Source organism: Neopelma chrysocephalum, unplaced genomic scaffold (genome assembly GCF_003984885.1).
Source record: "Neopelma chrysocephalum unplaced genomic scaffold, ASM398488v2 Primary Assembly neopelma1_70, whole genome shotgun sequence".
Taxonomy (NCBI): domain Eukaryota; kingdom Metazoa; phylum Chordata; class Aves; order Passeriformes; family Pipridae; genus Neopelma; species Neopelma chrysocephalum.
The window spans coordinates 6,183,243-6,201,711 of NW_020897730.1; the positions used below are offsets into that span (position 1 = coordinate 6,183,243).

General features: G+C 42.1%; 1 protein-coding gene across 1 annotated transcript in view; it reads left to right on the forward strand.

Moving 5' to 3' along the window:
* EPHA4 (EPH receptor A4) overlaps window positions 1-8,063 on the forward strand; it is a 101,181-nt gene extending 93,118 nt beyond the window's left edge. The window contains exons 14-16 of the mRNA XM_027685986.1: window positions 2,052-2,207; window positions 2,495-3,374; window positions 5,613-8,063. Coding sequence (XP_027541787.1) covers window positions 2,052-2,207; window positions 2,495-2,609 — 271 coding nt within the window. The 3' untranslated portion in view covers window positions 2,610-3,374; window positions 5,613-8,063. The remainder of the gene's footprint in view (window positions 1-2,051; window positions 2,208-2,494; window positions 3,375-5,612) is intronic.
* The last annotated feature ends 10,406 nt before the right edge of the window (window positions 8,064-18,469 follow it).

Here is an 18,469-nt window from a genome sequence, read left to right on the forward strand (position 1 = left end):
AAAAGCAGATCATCAAGTTTTATAAACCCTAGATTTGTGTAGGATTTGCAAATGAGCATTATGGCATTACAGCCAACGCCTTGCGGGCATTGGGAAGGTGTGGATTAATTTTTATGTGAATTTGAATTTAATTTTGTGGAAAGCCAGTTTCATGTCTCCACTGATCCCACATTACATTTGTTTTGTTTGCTAAGCGTGGTATACCTGGTACGTGCAAAAGAAGCACAGCAGTAAGGAAACTCCCAGAGTAGTAGGGTAAAACCAAAATATCTTTGTTGGGACAGATCAGCAGTTTGTTTAAGCTGATGAAATACTGCTGAAGTAATAGGAGCTTTACTAATTTACACCAGGTTTGGTCTGCTTTTTTAAAATGTCTTTGTCAGATAAATTTGCTTACAGCAAATATGGAAAAAAAGCTTAAAAGGAAAGAAACAAGAGGAAGATAATGGGAATATATTTTTCAGTAGAAGGGAAGGTACAAAATATCCATTAGGCAATACAAAATTAAGCTTCTTGAATCAGTGAAGGAGTAACAGCGGTTCTGTCTCAGCCTTCAATAGAACAACACTGTAGAAAAAGCTAGTTCCTTTTTTAAACTTGTAGGTCCCTTTGTGTGTCTTGCTTACAATGTATGTTATCTGAAGAGGGATTATTAACCTTGTGAGGCCACTAGCACCACGTCTTCCAAATTGCCCCAATTGTAATGGTAGCCTAGCAAAAATGTATCCTTCCTTTGATGCTTAAATAATTTACATGGTGAGAATCACAGTATGATCTGCTGTGATAATTTGATTTGAGAACCACAGTAGGAACTCCTCCATTTTGCTTTCTTTCCAATTTACAGGTGCTCTTTGAAAATATGTAGATTTTTCAATAGTTAATAGTCAGTTCAAGGTCATTCTGTGTGTGTGGATGTAAGTTAATAGCCTATTCAAGGTCATTTCATGTTCATGGCTGTTTATAAATATATTTCTCATCTTTGGAATATGAATTTCAAATATGCATATAACATTATTAATATATGACTTTATACATGCAGCATAATTATATATAAATAGGTTGCCATGATTGGTCTTGTGTTAGATAGTGCAGTAAAAGAGTTGTACCAAGTATAACCAGTGTGTACTCTGTGCCTCAGGCAAGATGTAACCATGCTATTGCACACCTAATCTTTGATGTGCATTTTCAGATAAATTGCTAAATGATAATTGTTTTGATTAGATAGATAGTAGTAATTTATAGTGATTTAATGAAACTGTGGCTTATGCTATACATGAAATAATAAATGAAATATTAATAAGAGAAGCAAATTTTGTAAAAATAATTATTGGCAAATCTGTGCAAGGGAAAATGAGAAGCACATTCCACAGTGCAAAGAGAGAAAGATCAAAGCTCGTGTGATTCCCGCCACTCCTGGCACACACTACAGTCAGGAATGGATTGATTAAAGAGGGGATTAACTCCCTGCTGTCCTGAGTTTGATTGAGTGCTCTGAGCAGACCTGGCTAGAAATAGGATTTATCTGAACCCGCCCTGAGTTTTACCCTCCAAACCAGTCTGGCAGGGTGTGAGCTCCCAGTTCCTTTGCACATACTTCAGTAGTGTTTCTATAGCTGCTGAGCTGAGGTCTGACACATGCAGGATTGGCAAGGTCTGGCATTGCTGCCCGTGAGATACAGACCCAGCAGACTGAACGCCTTCCAGCATTGCCATCTTCTTTGTTTGTGGAAGTAAAAGCATTTTCTGTGAACTTGGTTGCATCTGAGGTAGAAGTTGTAAGCAGCATTGTGGTTCAAATTAGGTCTCAAACCAAAAATAAAAACCTAAGGTCAGATTCTTTCTTAGCAAAAATTGGCCTATTCCTTTGCATTTTGTTCAGTTTCTTGCATTGATCTGCGTTGATGTGCAGAGCCACCAGTTTCGTTGGGCACAGCGTCTCGCCCTTGCTTTCCCTCATCATTGAGGATAATTGTTGCAGAGACCAAACTTTGGTTTGTGGTTCATGATCCAGCTGACACCATTTCTCTGTCCTTTCACTGTTTGCCGTCCAGACCTAGCACAGCCCTGCTGGATCCCAGCTCCCCTGAGTTCTCAGCGGTTGTTTCTGTCGGTGACTGGCTCCAAGCCATGAAAATGGAGCGATACAAGGATAACTTCACAGCTGCTGGCTATACCACCCTAGAGGCTGTGGTGCATATGAACCAGGAGTAAGTACTCAGCGATATAACAAAAAACTGGTAAATCTGGATTTAATCAGCCTCTTTTGCTTTGTACTGCATATCATTACACTCATTAAAGGAATGGAATGCCTTTCATTTGGATGGAGGATAACTTTAAAATACCTCCACAATGCCTCCACTTATTTAATTAAACATTTCTGTACATCTGCCTTGCTTTTGCTAATGTTGCTTGTGGTTGACTCATAATATTTTTCTCTGCACCAGCATCTGATCCATAGTTCTCAGCCCCTCTCTTCTTCTCTTGCATTCCACAGTGACCTGGCGAGGATCGGGATCACGGCCATCGCGCACCAGAACAAGATCCTGAGCAGTGTCCAAGCGATGCGCACTCAAATGCAACAGATGCACGGCAGGATGGTTCCCGTCTGAGCCAGTACTGAATAAACTCAAAACTCTTGAAATTAGTTTACCTCATCCATGCACTTTAATTGAAGAACTGCACTTTTTTTACTTCGTCTCCTCGCCCGTCGAAATAAAGATCTGCAGCATTGCTTGATGTACAGATTGCGGAAGCCGAGCGTGTGTGTTTGGGGGGGGGCTCCAGAAATGACGAGCCGTCATTTTAGACCAGTCCTGGAACAAATTGTTTCTTGGAACATACTTCTCTGTTGATCAACGATATGTAAAATACATGTATCTATATAAATATAAAGTCACATTCGAGTTTTGATGCTATGTTTGCTGCCAGATACTGTGCTTGAAAAAACAACAGCATTACTTTCCTTCTCCCTGTGACCTGTAGGATTACAACCATAGTGTTTTATTCGTGGGTGAAACCACCGATGTGCATCTTTCACTGGAATGAAGACTCTGCCCTAGGATATATTTTGCAGACTTGATGCATCACTAATACCTTGCAGAAACCTCAGTGAGAATGTTGTTTGGCTAATCAGTGCCTGCCAATTAGTGATCTACCCATTTATGGGCTTGAGACATGAAGTGACCCACCTTGTGGATTACTGGGCAAAACTGGACTTCTGGGGAGATTATTGGCTGTTGTTGTGCCGTGCTGAAGCCTACCATTGAAAGACATTTTGTGAACATCTCGCCAGTAGTCAGCTGTGACAATCGTGGCTGTGGAGCTTTCAGACTTCTTTTCTCTTTCAAGAAGCAATTCCCTTTGCCTCACAGAAGGTACATGTTCACGGTGCTTTATTTCTTAAACTGTGCTAGGATTTCAACACTGTTGGGGGAAAGTAAAAAATGCTGTGGTATGTATTATTTGGGGTTCCCAACTTGTTTGTAAGAACCTGTGCTGGTTTCCCAAACTAATTGCTGAGTGTTTCCCATTGTTTGCTCTATTTGATGACAGTGAAAATTGCACTCTTTCAAAATCTGGTCTTGCTCTCAAGATGTTGCGTGTCAGGATGTGCAGACAAGGTGTAGGAGTGTGTCTTAGGGCTCAGCTCAGTGCTGAGAGCTTGACCCCACTTTGCACTGAGAGCAGTAGAGATGTGCTTGTGTTTTGGATGGAAAAACTCACACGTGTGGATCCCATAGGAAGTAACAATAACCTTGTAAATTACAGATACTCATAAATGCACTGAGGAGAACCAAGGACTTTTCCTACCTTCTCGTTAGCAGAAGTAGAACCAATATGTTTTAGCAAGACCAGTTTCAGATGCAGTGTCAGTGGTTTTATGGAAGGGGAAGCAGAAGGAAATGGAACTGTGCATGCAGCCTTCCTGGTTTTGCAGTTCGGGTGTCAGGCATGGTGACAGCTCTGTGCTATGCAGCAATGTTACAGTTCAGGCACAGTGATCCAATCTGATCAGCTGTGGGAACCAAATTCACTCTTGTAACCATCACTCTGGGCTGGATTATCGAGGCAGCTGTGAGTGTGAGTGCCAGATACAGGCTGCACAGCTGAGGCCTAATGCCCCTCTGCAAGTATGGCCAAAAAAATGGAGCATGACCTGCTGGGAAAGCTGCCCTTCACCTCCTCTAAGGAACAGATGGGAAGTTGGAGTGAGTGAAAGGATCCCCTGGGTTGCTAGGTGGAGGAGACTGCTATGGGAATGTGGTTGTCCTCTGTAGGTCACACAGCATAAAGCTTTATCCAGGAAAGCTCGGAACACATTTAGGTTTGAATTTTATTTATATTAAAGCTTCTATTACTCTTTTTGAACAGACTATATAAATTAGATTCCTTTTAAAGTCCTTTTGAGGAACAAAGTGATGAGATGACCTTAGAAAATGGCAGGACGGGCCCCCTTATACTGTGCTGAATAGGAGAAGGATTTTCATGACACGTCCTTTAGAACAGACATTGCATTTCAGCTGTGCCAGGCACAATGTCAAGAAGGTGAAATTCATAGTTTGATGGTGCTAAGACTGATTCTTTAGTCTATAATATTTTGGTCCCGGTCTGCACCTGACAGCAAATTCAGAAATGATTTAGTGGCTTTATATGTCAGACTTTTTTAATAATTGAGTTTATTCTAAAGCCAAAACAGTTCACTCAGTTGGACAAGTCACACTTACTGTATTGTCACTCACATCACTTTTTGTCACTTTTAACAATAACTTGATGGTTTTGACCACTAACTCTCCTGCATTCCCAACTTTCTCAGAGAACAACATGTTCAAAATATGGAATGCTAAATTTGGATCCTGTCAAGTCATGACAGCTCAGTGTAAAGTGTTCTGCAGTATTACTTATAAAAGCTTTTCCATTTCAAGAAATTTAAGATTTCTTCAAAAAAAACTACTTAAACCAGCATGTTTTAATGTCATTTTGCCAGGCAACATAAGAAGTAGTTACTCATTTTAAAGACCTGACATTTGTACTTTCAGCAGGAAAAAATCTTTTGCATCTTAAGTGCAGAGATACTTCAAGTTTCCTCGCTGTAAATCTGTTGCATTCTGTTGAGATCATCTTTTTATCTAAAACCAAAATACACCGAATTTTCTGGCCAGTTTGTAAAATTGCTGTGTTGGAGTCTAGTAGTGGTAATTCAAAACAGTGCAATATTTTCCACACAAAATGGAAAACTGTGTCCCTATAGAATGAAAACTGTGAAGGCAGCTCAGATGCTGGTTTTTCAGCACTGCCACTGATGGTTGCGTTCCCTGCGATAAAATATGGCCAATGAAGGGAATCCACTGGAATGTAATTTTAGCTAGAAGAGAGCAGATGAATAAAAAAGAGGTGGCACATGTAAATATAGATAGATAGATAGATAGGTTACATATCTGTATATAAGATATGCCATGGAAGCAAGACTTAGAAATAGTGTGAGGGAAGCTGAGGAGGTACTGGCTGCACACAGCAGGGTTTCTCCAGGAGATCCAGGAGTAGGGATTCGTTCAGGTCTGCGTGTCGGTCTTGGCGCATGTGGTTTAATACATTTGTCTTCTCTTTTTGTGCAGGGAAATGGATTTTGTTTTCACGGCCCCATAGCCTGTCCTGTTGATCGAATTGACCATGGAGGAACATAGACTAGACATGAAGCCTTCTGGATCCACAGTTGCGTCTTCCATAGCACTGATTCTGGAAAACACATGCTGAGCAGTCATCGGTCCCTGAAGAGAGCGTGACTTTTACTTTCTCTATTTTTTTTTTCCGGGCCACCCACTCCGTTGTTTTTCTCCACTGAGCGATAACTAACTCTTTAAGACTCAGCACCCAGTTGTCACTTGAGGAATGTACTGTGTCAAAGCCCTGCAGACTTCTGGATTTTTTTTCCTCCCCTTCTGCCTTCTCTTCCTACCTTCAGTTTTATTTATATATTTTGTTATTTCCTCTCCTCGTCTCCCTGGCTGTTACCGCTCCATCTCAGACAGATGCAGGTGATGGAGCACTACACATCTTACCAAGGACACCAGGCCAGGTGCCACAGCAAAGAACCCAGTTCCTGTGAGCTGCCTATGTACATTGCTGAGGTGACATTTTACACTGAAGGTGCCATTGCAGTGATATAAATATATTTTTTTTCCTTGAGTGGATAATGGATTATTATCTCCTCTGAAAGGTGCGTCTGTGTGGCTGTGTGTGTGTGTTTGCGTGCGAGGCACCTCGTGTGTAGAACTGCCTGTGAATGTGCCGAGAACACCTCTGGAAGCGCAGGAGTCCCCTGTCATGTGAGAGTAGGCCAATAACTTGTGTCTGAAATGGTAGCAAGAACACACACATTAAAAAATGTTTGAATTTCTGTATCTGTAAGTGTAGTTTTTAGCTGCCACACTAATGAGTAGTTTTGCAGCCTGAAACAGGGGCAATTTCAAGTTAGTTTTGGATTTACAGATTACGGGATCTAAAGGGTGCTAAAGGTTTTTGTTAAGTGTTGTTTATTCGTACTAGTGCCCTGTTCATGACCAAGACCAACCAGTTTGCAAGTGGCAAGGTAATGGAGGCAACACCTGCATTTCCATCCACTGGTAATCCTGAACTGAATTCTTACGTAGCCTTTTTTATCTGCAAAAATAGGATTTTAAAGACTTGTTGAATGCGAACAAATATATGCAATTCTTCCATTCACAGAAGCACCTTGCTCTGTGTGCAAGCTGTGAAATCTTGTAACGTAATAATCAGAACACTTCCCTGGTTCCCAGCACAGATAAGGAACAATAATGCCAGTAAAGTTACTGTAGTTAGCCAGGCAGTTGTGAAATGAGTCCTGTTCCTTGTAGAGGTAATGAAGAGCAGGTGAAGTGCAGTAGAAGACACTCTTTCTTCCATGGCCTGAGGAACAGTGCTGCAACTTACTGGTTCCTACCAAGGAAAGCTTTCTGTGTTTGGAGAATCCACCTTAGTGTAGTGTAAGGTAGTTGGAGTGGAGCGGAGGGGAATCACCCAGGGAACGCAGGGCTGCCAGAGTGCTTGGAGCGGGGCAGGTGACACTCCCCACTTGCTCCCTGGCTGCTGGGGGCCGCCAGTGCAGCCCAGGTTGGACAGGGGCTGGCTCTGGCAGACGTTGGGCAGTCTGGATGTGCAGCCTTGACCGGAGCTGTGGTGTCCTGAAGTTGCTTCTGCTTCCTCCTTGCCGACCCTCGGAGCTCCTGGAGCAGTAATTCTGCCTGCTCTGGCAGAGGAGGAGCGGCAGGGCTGTGGGAGGGAAGCGAAGGCAGCGGTGCTGTTGGCTGAGGCTGGGCACGGGCAGGGCACCGGGAGGTGCCAGCTGTGCTGGGATGGGCGGCCACAGGCTGCTCCAGGCGGAGCTGGGATGAGCGGAAGGCGAGTGCCACGGCACTGCTGCCCCTTGGGAGAAGAGAGGTCACTGCCGGCCTGTCTCGCACGAGAAGCCTCTGTGTGTTAAGAAATTGTCCTGCTCACACACCACTGGTTGATGTTTGTCCGGGTTTTTCTTGCTGTGCTAATTTTGTGATGGATCTTATGTATTAAAAATATATATGTATAAAATACAAAAAGCTGGTAAGTAACCAGTGAACAGGACTTAAAAAGCAGTATTTTTCTTTTATGTGACATTTTCATAACCAGAAAAGAAAAAAAAATCTGAAATACTAATCAGACAAATAAAAAGAGAGTGCATTTATTTTTTTGTATCACTGCAAGTATGTTGGAATATGCAAGGACTGTGGTTAAAATTAGAATGTATGAGGCATATTATAATTTAGTTCATACTGAAAAAATCTAACAGCATTTCTTGGTTTGTGCATTTGAATGATCTCTGGGTTAGATATATAGATTTTTCTATTTTGTTTTAATTTGTAATTTTTTTCCCCCTCCATGAATTTTAGGTACACATAACTTATGTCATTTATTTATGGTCTTTTATACCTAGTTTGTAAAATTGTAAAATAGCAAACAATGCAAACATTTGCATTTGAAAATAATAAAGTAGTTGCTGTACAAACCTGAAATGGACTATTTCTAATCATTGTATATTTGTTTAATGTAGAGTTTATTCATAACAGATATGACTACAGAATTCAGAGTGATAATTCTCCAAATCAAAAATCCTTGGCATTTGCCCCAAAGGGATTAATTCTCTTCAGCAGATTTCACAGGAATGCACTCCCAAAGTGCGTTTGAGCTGCATAACTCCCACGAGTACCTTAAAGCTTGTTACTGTTCCTAGTTTATGTCCTGGACTGTGTGGTGTGCTGAAAGAGTTTGTGATATGGGAAGGATGCTGCAGTCAGGCTGACCTTGTTAACAATATCAGTCATTTCTCCTTGGAGACCAGGCAGTATCCGTGTCTGGGCACTGTGCCTGAACAGGGTCATCATGTTGTTTCATTTGCACAACTGGGATTGGCTGGGAATAGTGTCCCACCCCTGCTCCCTCATCTGGACCTTGCCTGAGACCTGACATCACCTTGGCACAAATCCTAGTTTTCACAGCATCCTTTGGGCCAGGGTTTCACCTCTCATGACCTTACTGCTGACTTACTGCCCTTGTTGCTCTCCTTGTGGACTGCAATTCGGGTCAGTGGGCTCATGTTGGACACTTGTGGCCAGAGAGGGAGATGGTGAAAGGTGTCAGGAGCAGCAGAAAATGGGGAGGGGTAGTTTGTGTGAGGAGAGCTCTAAGCCAGAGACTGAACGTGGATGTCGTGTAAAGGATTTTGCTGTGTGATGGTCAAACATGTAGGGGCACGAGCTATGTACTCTGTGTGCAAGTGTGTGATGGCCTCACCTGTCACCTCTTTGCAGTGCAGTGCTTAGTTTAGGACACACAGGCTTCCTGCCACTCCTAACTATCCGAATTACACATGTACGCAGTTTGCAGGGGCCGCAGAAGGGGCTTGTCTAGAAATTTTCTTAAGGTTTTGACTGAGCTATGTGAAGAAGATCTTGAAGCAAACTCTTCTTGAAATGGGAGAGGTTCCAGTGATGCCAGCAGGAAAAATAAAACAAACCCTGCCAATAGCACTTTTTTGTATTGTAATTTAAAAGCCAATTCACTGTGTCCTTTTGTACCTGGGTGAGGAAGGCAGGTGGCTGGGTCTTTCCTCTGGTGCCTGGTTTCAGTCAGTCAGGTATGGATAGAATGTGTCATGGTGGAAAAACAGATTCCATTTCATATGCACAAAGATGTTTTACAAATTATTTAGTTTTATTGCAAAATGAAATAAGAACCTTTACTTCTTTTTTTTATGAAACAACTGTCTCAAAATGTCCAGTGAGGATTGAAAATTTGAGTCCTCTCCCTTCTTTTGCTGATTCTCTGCCCTTTTTCCCTTTTAGCTCCCAAATCTAAGAAATCATTGTATCGAAACTTTTTACCCCCAATAGTTTAATTTGCTTCTAAGTATATGGATTTTACTGAAAGATTTCCTTATCAAAAAGACATTTTCCCTGCCCTTCACTCTTTCCACATGTTTGTAGAGTAGCATGAGGGAAACAAATCTATTTACATGTAAAGCCTATATATTTGCATCTCAGTGATGTTGTACATCCCTGTCCATGAGCTCAGCATGGACTAGTGCAATGAACAGACATGGGGGCCATTATAGACATGTCAAGACAAGCAAAATTTTTTTTGACAATTGCAAAGGAAAAAAAAAAAGGTATGTTATGCTCTAAATCAACAACATGATTAAAACTAAAGCTGCGTTTGAGGCCTTGACCTCAGTTATTTTACCCTTTCCCTTGCAAGGAAGTACCCTTGGGCCATTGACTGATCCTCTGTTGAATGGGTTACAGACCTCTGACATATCTTATTTCTGGCAGTGGCCCTGAACATAATTCTTTGTTTACAGAAGCCTCTGAGAAAGTTACATGAATATGTAGAGTTTTTCTTCAAAAAAGTAAAATTAAAACCTAAAGCATTCTGTTCCAATCAGCTCAGTAAAATATATTCTCCATGGGTGGATAGAGAGAGTAGCCACAGGAATATGCTACATTAGGTTACTTTCATACATATACATACATACATACATATATATATATATGTGGGGCAATCATATCCCAGTAATCTGCTGTGGATTACTAGCCTGTAACCAGACCAACAAAAGATAATGAAATCCTTGTTTTTATAGAGTTCTTGAACTTACTCATGATTCTCTTCTATAACATCTTATAATTAATTAAATGGGCTGAGGCATTTTGGCATTCATTTTTTGAAGACTGTTTTTAAAATGGAAAAAAAAAAAGGCACTGGTCAGCAAAACAAAACCACCATCAGGAACCCAGCTCTCCTCCCATTTCTGCCAAGGTAACCTGCCTCCCCTGGGGTCAGTAACTAAACTCTGAGGGCTGTTAGGCAATTACAGGTGCAGATAGGTACCTACTGCCAGGTTTTTAATGATGCTGTAGAGCTGCTTAGCAGAGGGGTGCAGCAGCTCATGTAATGAGCTCGCGCTTCCCGCTTGGATTTTCAGCCTTGCATTAAGCATCCTGCTGATGACATCCCAAAAGTCCATCCTAATCACCCGGGGGAGGGATTTTTCAGAAGCCAACCCTCACAGCAGGAAGCCATGTAAACTCAGAGAGGCTGGAGAGCTGCAGAGGGACCTGTTCTGCTGCTCTCGTGCCTCAGAGCCTGCTGCAAACCCTGCCCTGAGCCAGACTCTGTGAGAAGTACCCAAGGCAGGTCTTGCTCTTGCAGGCCCTTCTTCTTTCGTGCCTCTCATGGCCTGCACAGTCAGTCCTTCCTCACAATAACAATATCACTGGGATGGTGGCTTTCATGGGAAGTGGTGTCCTGCCTCCTCCTCACCAGAAGCTGAACAGGGCTTCCCGCCTTGCAACCTGAACAGGGCCCAAGGTGTTATGGGGGGGTCCTTCAGTGGGTGAGGTGGGAGGTGGGTGTCCCCTGGGAGATGGTCTCTGAGCTCTCGCTCATTTGAAGTCCAGGGTAAGGTCCTTAGCTCTGGAACAGCATCAGCATTTCTGCTTTTCGGTGGCTGAGGCTGGACGAGACACATGCTCTGATAACACAGAGTGCTGGGAGGTGAGCAGGCATCAGAGATGCTGGTTTTCTGTGGGTTTAAATCCCAAAGTCCTTCAAGGATTCTGGCCTCAAATTTTCAGAAGTGCTGTGGAGGTCTGTGTCGTCTCATTGCCATGTGCCAGTGGGATCACCTGCAAACTCAACACTTACAAATTCAGTACAAGAATCCCCAGGGAAGCAATCCTCAGTTCATCTGCTGACTGCATTAACCTCTGTCTGAGACCTTACCTGGGACTTCCCAGCCAGCAGATTCACTATGTGTGACAAGAATGAAAGAGCATTTACTATCACCTTTTTGAAATATTGTTAAAATTCCTTTGGAAAGAAATGCTTCTGGGAACAAAATAAAGGTTAAAATTGAATGGTGATGTCCTTCCACAATTAAAGAGGCTGCTGGGTTGATTGAAGCAGCATAAATGAATGGCCTAGGAAAGGTAACGCTGACAATAATAAGGAAATAAGTATAAATGAGGATCTGGTCCTGCAGGTGGTATGAACTGATCTCACTGGGAGTGCCCTGACTTGCATCAGCTTAAGGATCTAGTCCTCAGCTACGTGCCACATGAAACTTTAGGTAATTTTGTTTGTATATTTCACCAGAAAATGTATTTTAAAGTGTGGTTTGGCAATGACTCCAGTGGTGATAGCACATTCAGGTGGGTCTTCTTGTCTGTTGATTTTTTTTTATGTGGCCATTACTCATACAAATATTTGAAGTACATGTTGAACAATACAAAAAAAATGGTATCCAACAACAGACAAGAAGGGTTTCTGTGGAGTTCTGCAACTCCTGGCTTTGTCAGCTTTGTTTTCAGGTTCATGTTATGATGGCAGATGGGTTTTGTTTGGCCAAATGGTTGAGATTGCAACACGACATCCTCAGAGACCTTTTCTGTCATTTTTGCAGACTCTCAGAGTGCTCCACTATGTTTGCTGAAGAGGAGGGACATCTATGTGTCATTCACCCACTTTTGATCTCTAGCATGCACAGATGGAGGGAAGAAATGGAGAACTCAACAGCCTCCTCATGCCATTAAAGGAGTTTGAGCTTGGGCAGGCACACACAGACACGACCTGCTCCCCTCATCCAACAGCCCAAACGAGCAGCAGTGGCTCAGCTCTGCTTACAGGAGCCATGGGAATGGCAGAGCCAGGGTCTTTGCTGGCTTTGCTGACCTCTCCCAGAGGGGAAGCAGCCTAATAAGCTGGCTGTTGTATTTTCAAAAGCACCAGCAGGGCAGTGTTGTTTCAAGTTTTGAAGGTTTACCCACAAGGATGCTGTTCTGCTCTGTGTGCGCTGCTGTGGTGGTTCCCACCGCACTGGAGGAAGTAGAGAGAGGAGCCCAAGCAGTGGCTGTAACTGAATATTTGCAGGAAGCAATTCCACTTTTCTGTGCCCAGGATCACTGTTTTCCTAAGTGTTACTAAGTTTCAAAACCTGATGTCTATAAACTTTTCTTCCACAGGTGTTGCTTCACTTTTCTCCTGCTTTTGTCTTCACATCAGGGTGCAGCCTGGCAGGAGCTACTTTGACTTGCCCAGGGTTTTGGAGGTGATTAGTTTTGGAGCTAGTTTATCATCCTGAACAGGTGGAAGAGATCATCAACAATTTTTAATCAGCTTTGAAAGTGGGTGTAGTTGATCCAAGAACAAAAAAGCATTCACCAACTGCTAAATCCAATCAACCGTGGGTGACTGATTACTTTTAGCTTTCTTAATTGATTGACTGTGACATTTCTATGAAGGAGCTATTCTGAAACCCAAGAAAGTCCACACAACTGTTTCAATTCTGGGAATAACTTGTAAGTGATGCGTTAAACCTGTGTTTGACTTCAACAGTACTAAGTATTATAAGTAAAATATACAGATGGGTGTGCAAGAGCTCTGCTGGATTAGTGGGTGTTTTTTTTTCTCTTGCTTAGTAACAAGTTAAATGGTAGGAGGAGTAGGTTTATAGATCCTTGGAAAAAAGTTTGAGGGGTTTTTCCCAGTTAAAAGTTCCTGAAATATTACCTAGTAGCAATAGATGTGTCTACGAGCTTCCTGTGTGCATGGGCTTGCCTGTCCCAGGACCACCCTTAGGAGACAATTCAGATAGGCTTTGTAATACCAGTGTTAGATTTTTACTGGTATTTTTACCTTGCTGGCAACTACTTTTACTTGCACAACTGAAAATGAACCTGTCAAGTGCTGAAGTACAGCTTCCACAGCAATGCTGCTGCCAGCATGTGTTCTAGGGCAAATCATTAATGTCATTATTCTTTTATTTTCCACACAATAAGACAACTCCAGCTGGCAATGAATGTGCATAATATAGGGATGCCTTTGGTATGATACAGAGCAACCTGTCAGAAGGTGACTCAGATCCAAACAAAGTATGAGCAGGACTCACTCATCACCCTCCGCTCTCAGATGTGTCTGCTAATGGGCTGGGACCAGGACCCTTGTGGGACAGATGGAGAGCTTTTAAAAAAACGCTTCTGAAGCTGTGTGAATTTTTGCCACAAGGGATCAGAGTCCCTGGGACCAACCAACTTCCCTGTAAAGAGCAGACTTCTTCCTGGGTCAACTTCTTTTCTCTATATTATTGTAACAATAAGAATTTCCTTGGGAACATTTTAACAAATAAATAATCTCTTTTGGTTATAAAACAATATAAGTAAATCACATCAATCTGTCCCTGAGCTTGGATTGAGAGTTTGGGTGGGACTGATGATGTATTAAAATGACAGAGATTTATTCTCTGGGGCCGCTTTTTACTTGTGAACAGGGGTAGTCTGATTAAGAAAAAAAGACAAATACACTGCTGACATTGCATCTTTTTGCTTCCCTCACTTTCAGCCATGTTATTTTAGCTTCCATCTGTGGGAAATGCAACTGGTTACCTTCACCATGATCTTTGCAAGGTGTATGAAACCACTAGTGGTCAATGTGTATCTAGCTTTTGCCAGGTGTGGAAATTGTCCAAGATGTATCCCAGCTGCTGGGCACCTTTTAATTGCAAGCCACAATTACAGTGCTCCTATGCTCTTGGTTCCTCAGCTAGCCAGCAGCTGCTTGGGAGGGGAGAAGGAACTCAGAAGGAAACAGTTCCCTGAGGATACAAGGTAGTTTTTTTTCTCTTTGGGCTGGGTAGCTGGCCTGGGACTTGTTGCGGTGTCAGGATATGCAAATGCTGTCTCAGTGTGAATTAATAGTGGAAGCAACTGAAGCCCTTCCTGGCCACATGTGCTCCCAGGCTCAGCCAGGAATACACCCAAGTGCTTTGTGTCTTGGGACATCCCGAGGGGTGATGTTTCTGGGCTCAGATGCTGGGGAGCAACAGTTCTGATGTCTTGGCTGGTGCTTTGTGGTGGGTGTGTTTTGTATCACAGCGAGCCTTTAGCTTGGCATTTGCTTGGGAAAAGCAGCAAACAACAAACAAGTCTGACAAATCAGAAACACCTGCAAAATCATGCACAGTTTGTGTTTTAAATGAAAGTAGGGGTATATTTTTTCTTAGGCTATAGTTTTGCAGTTTGTTGAAAAATTACATGGTCTTCGTTCCCTCCACCTAAAGTTAATTGTTGTTAAACACTGAGCCAACTGAAATAAGCTTTTGTTGCTCACAGTGGAAGAAAAAAAGCTGAACAGAATCTGTTGGTGTTCTAAAATCACACACGGCCAGTTCTCGACCTGAGCTCAGGTTTGTATTGCGTTAATCAGAGAAACCAGACAGAGCAACAAACAAAGCAAGGGCCTGGTCTGGGCTGTCAACAGAATCACTCAGTGCACTTGGCAGGTTTTACCTGACATTCTGCTCTCTGAAGAAACTCGCATGTTTTCATTACATTACCTGATAATTACTCCCCATGCTGTTATCAGCAGTGCCAATACTAACTTTCTTCACCTGTGCTTGGGTCTTCAGTCCCTCAGTCCACTCATTCATGATGTAGACAACCTTAAGTGAAGCTTTGTCTGATGAAGTCCTGGCTTATTGGGTTTTTTTGATTGCTTCCTTCCTATGTTCATCCCAAATTAATCATATTTATCTTCATCCCAAATTAATCGTATTTCCTGTTCTCCAACTCCCACTTATATTTGTTTGGCTTTTTTTTTTCTTTTCCATCTTTAAACCTTTCTCATCCCTCGCTCTTAAATTGCCACTGGTGAGGAGTTTCCATTTTCCCAAGTCCTGAATGCACTGTGGTTTCCTGGCAGCCCCACCATAGTTTCAGGACTGGAGAGGCTTGTGCTTGTCATGATGACACACGCAGAGAACATCACTACAATATCTAATGCAGACACAAACACACTTCAGCAAAAAATGAAAAGCAGCTCTACTTAAATTACTGGGGAAATAAAGACAATGTGCTGTCAGGCACTGGAATCCTTCCTTCCTTTGTTCTCAAACAAAGCATTTATTAAACACCACGCACATTCCTCTGTGTGTGCTTCGAGTTCTCAGAAGGAATTTGCCCCCCATGTGTGACTGAGGAGCTGTATGTGGTATTGTCAACAGACACAGGGCTATCCAGGCACTTCCAAGTGTTCACATAACCCAAACAGCTCCCTAGCACAAGTCAAGTCACCAGATGATTTTTGTAACACTAAGTCTTATTTTCTTGCTGGAATATGTGTCTCTTTGTTCATTCATCCTTTTCCTTATTGAGTCTAATTTTATTGACTGTCGAACAAACTTACACTAATGCTAAGTCCTTTCTGCTTGTATTAAAAAGGGATTTCCATGGACTTATAAGCTTACCTTTTTTAATCAGAATGCCATGTTGGTTTATCTCATAATCTTGAATATCTCATTACCAGCAGGAACAGCATATGGAATCTTAAATTGAGCAACTGAAGGTCTCAGTTGTGAACAAATTGTGTTCATTGTAAAGTCTGGGTCTGTGCAAAAACCCCCCATGCCTCTCCCACATGTAACTGCATGAAGTAACATTCATCCCTTTAGATTCAGTGACTTCCAGTGGAGTATTTACCAAGGGCAATATCGGACTGGTGAGATTGAAGCTGCCTTGCTTCATTTGTTTCATTTTGCAGCTTTTTCTGTCTTCTTTGGCATCAGTGTTGTGTCCTGGGGCTTTGGTTCAAGTGGAACCCAGCTAAAGCAGCTGCATTTCAGCTGTGTTCTCATTTGCAGATACCTAATATCGATGGTGTCGCTCTTTTTGTTTATGTATCATTTTGTAAAATAAATGGTATTGTTTTAATGGATTTACTGAAGAGCACAGCCAAGCATTCAGCTCCTGAACCATCCTCTTTAGTTCATTGCTGTTTGAAATTCAGTGTGTGACTGAGCAACTGAGTTGCATGGGATATTTTTTCTTTATGTTACCTGAATCAATCAAACTTTCCCAGCAAGAAACTCTAATTTAAAAGAAAAACACACAAAAGTGAAAAACCCTGTTCACATTCTAAGGCCCAGATTTCTAGGTGTGTGAAGCAGCTTTAAAGATGGCTTAAGAAGCCAGCTGGAGTTTTCCTGGCATGAAATAGCACAGTTAGTACAGTTTGTCTTACAGCACTTTAGCTCAGTCCCAGCACTGTAAGCAGGTATAAATCTGAGCAGCCCTGATGAGTGAGGAGGTTGTCTCTACTTCAGTCTGGGCTCCAGGCTGTGAAAAGTTGGTCTGAATGTAGGAGACAGCTGGGGCAGAGCTGCAGCCAGGCTGAGAAACAAAAGGGAAGCCAAGAAATAGGAGGAGAAAAAGAGCAGAGGAAAAACTTCTAACACAAAAACATGGACAAAAAGCATGTTACAAAGTTTCTCAAAGCAGAGAATTTGCTCATTTTTAGAGTTATCACAAATAAGTGAAATCACAGATTAACAGTGTTAACTTCGTTCTGAAGAATTAAAATCACATAATTATATTTACTAAGTATTGAAACAAAAAAATAATCTAAGATCACAGAGTTTTGTGTGTGTTAAAGAGTTCAGAACATGGACAATGGACCCAAGACATCCCTGGATGTGGCCTGAAGCGTGGATGTTTGTAATACATTGCATACATCCCTCCATACACATCTGATCTGGGGCTGGCAGTCTGTGCTGTTATTTCACGTGATTTGTATATTTTGAAAGCCCCAGCTCCTTCCTCACTGAAGATGAGGAGATTATTTTTTATATTTGTTTTAATTGGACATGAGTAAAACAGATTCTTTACAAAGCAAAAATCCAAACATTTTTCTTTCTATTGCTTTTTAGAGAGCAAATATTTTTAAGGGTTCAGAGGGCTCTGCAAGTCAAATGTCAGAACTGGGAAATAAAAGGTGGGAAATAGAGGGGAAATTATGGTGAAGGAGAATGGCAGAGTGCTGGCTGGGAAAAACAATAATGGATATTATTGCTTTCTGGGTAGAATGAAAGGGCTGTACCCTTGGCTGGTGTTAATTGGCCCAACTCTTCTAAAGTTGGTAGAGGATTGATTCACAGCAGTTGTAATCCTCAAGTTAAATCCCAGCCCCACTGGGAGTTTTATCATTGTCTTCAAAAGAAGAAAGATTGTAACCTGTGCGTTATTTTATTCAGTCAGCTAGTGAATCTCTTAAAAACAAAAGAACTGGACTCAGCCAGCACTCCCCTGGGGGAGAAGTGGGGGTCAGACTGCTTTAGGAACTAGAAATGTGAAACTAGCTCTCTGGAAAAATCGTCAAAAACCTTCCAAACAAGCCTTTGTCTAATTTTAGGAGTTGGTGTTTTTTTCACAGATATTATTCAAAACTGCTGAATTGCAAAATTTTCAAATCCAAGCCAGGTGAGAACTTCAGCTTTTGGCTTGTTTCCTAAGAAGAGTTTGGGTCTCTGTCCAACCTACAGCAATGAATATTGTGTTTTCACATAGCCGTGGTAGACAACTGAGCTTCTGTTATCAAACACAGGAGCACACGCACAGATCTCATTTTTACTACGTGGCATGCTTGGGAAGCAATTGCTTATCAGAGGACAAATTCAAGGAGTCCAAACACCCCCATGTGATGGGGGTGATGAAATTTAATGACAGGAATGACAAAAAGTACAGTCCTCAACTGGACTAAGCCCTGCCTGATGGACTCAGTGTGGGACTGGCCTTTGGCTGTCTCTGTGCAACACTGCTGAGATTTCGGAGATGCCACAGGCCAAACAAACCCTGAGGGGCAGAAAACCAGCACAAAGCTCCTATTTTGCATATTTTGTGGGGGTTTTTTTCCATGATTTGTAACTACTTAACCATCAGAAAACTGCTTTTAGGTTGCTATTCAGACTTGGTTTGGCAGTTTCAAGCACAGCCTCCTAATTAACTATGTATGCAGAATATTGACACGTTCCTAATTATCTTACTCATGTATGGTGAACTTAAGGTACTAAATTCAGCTCTCCTTAGGAATAAACTTT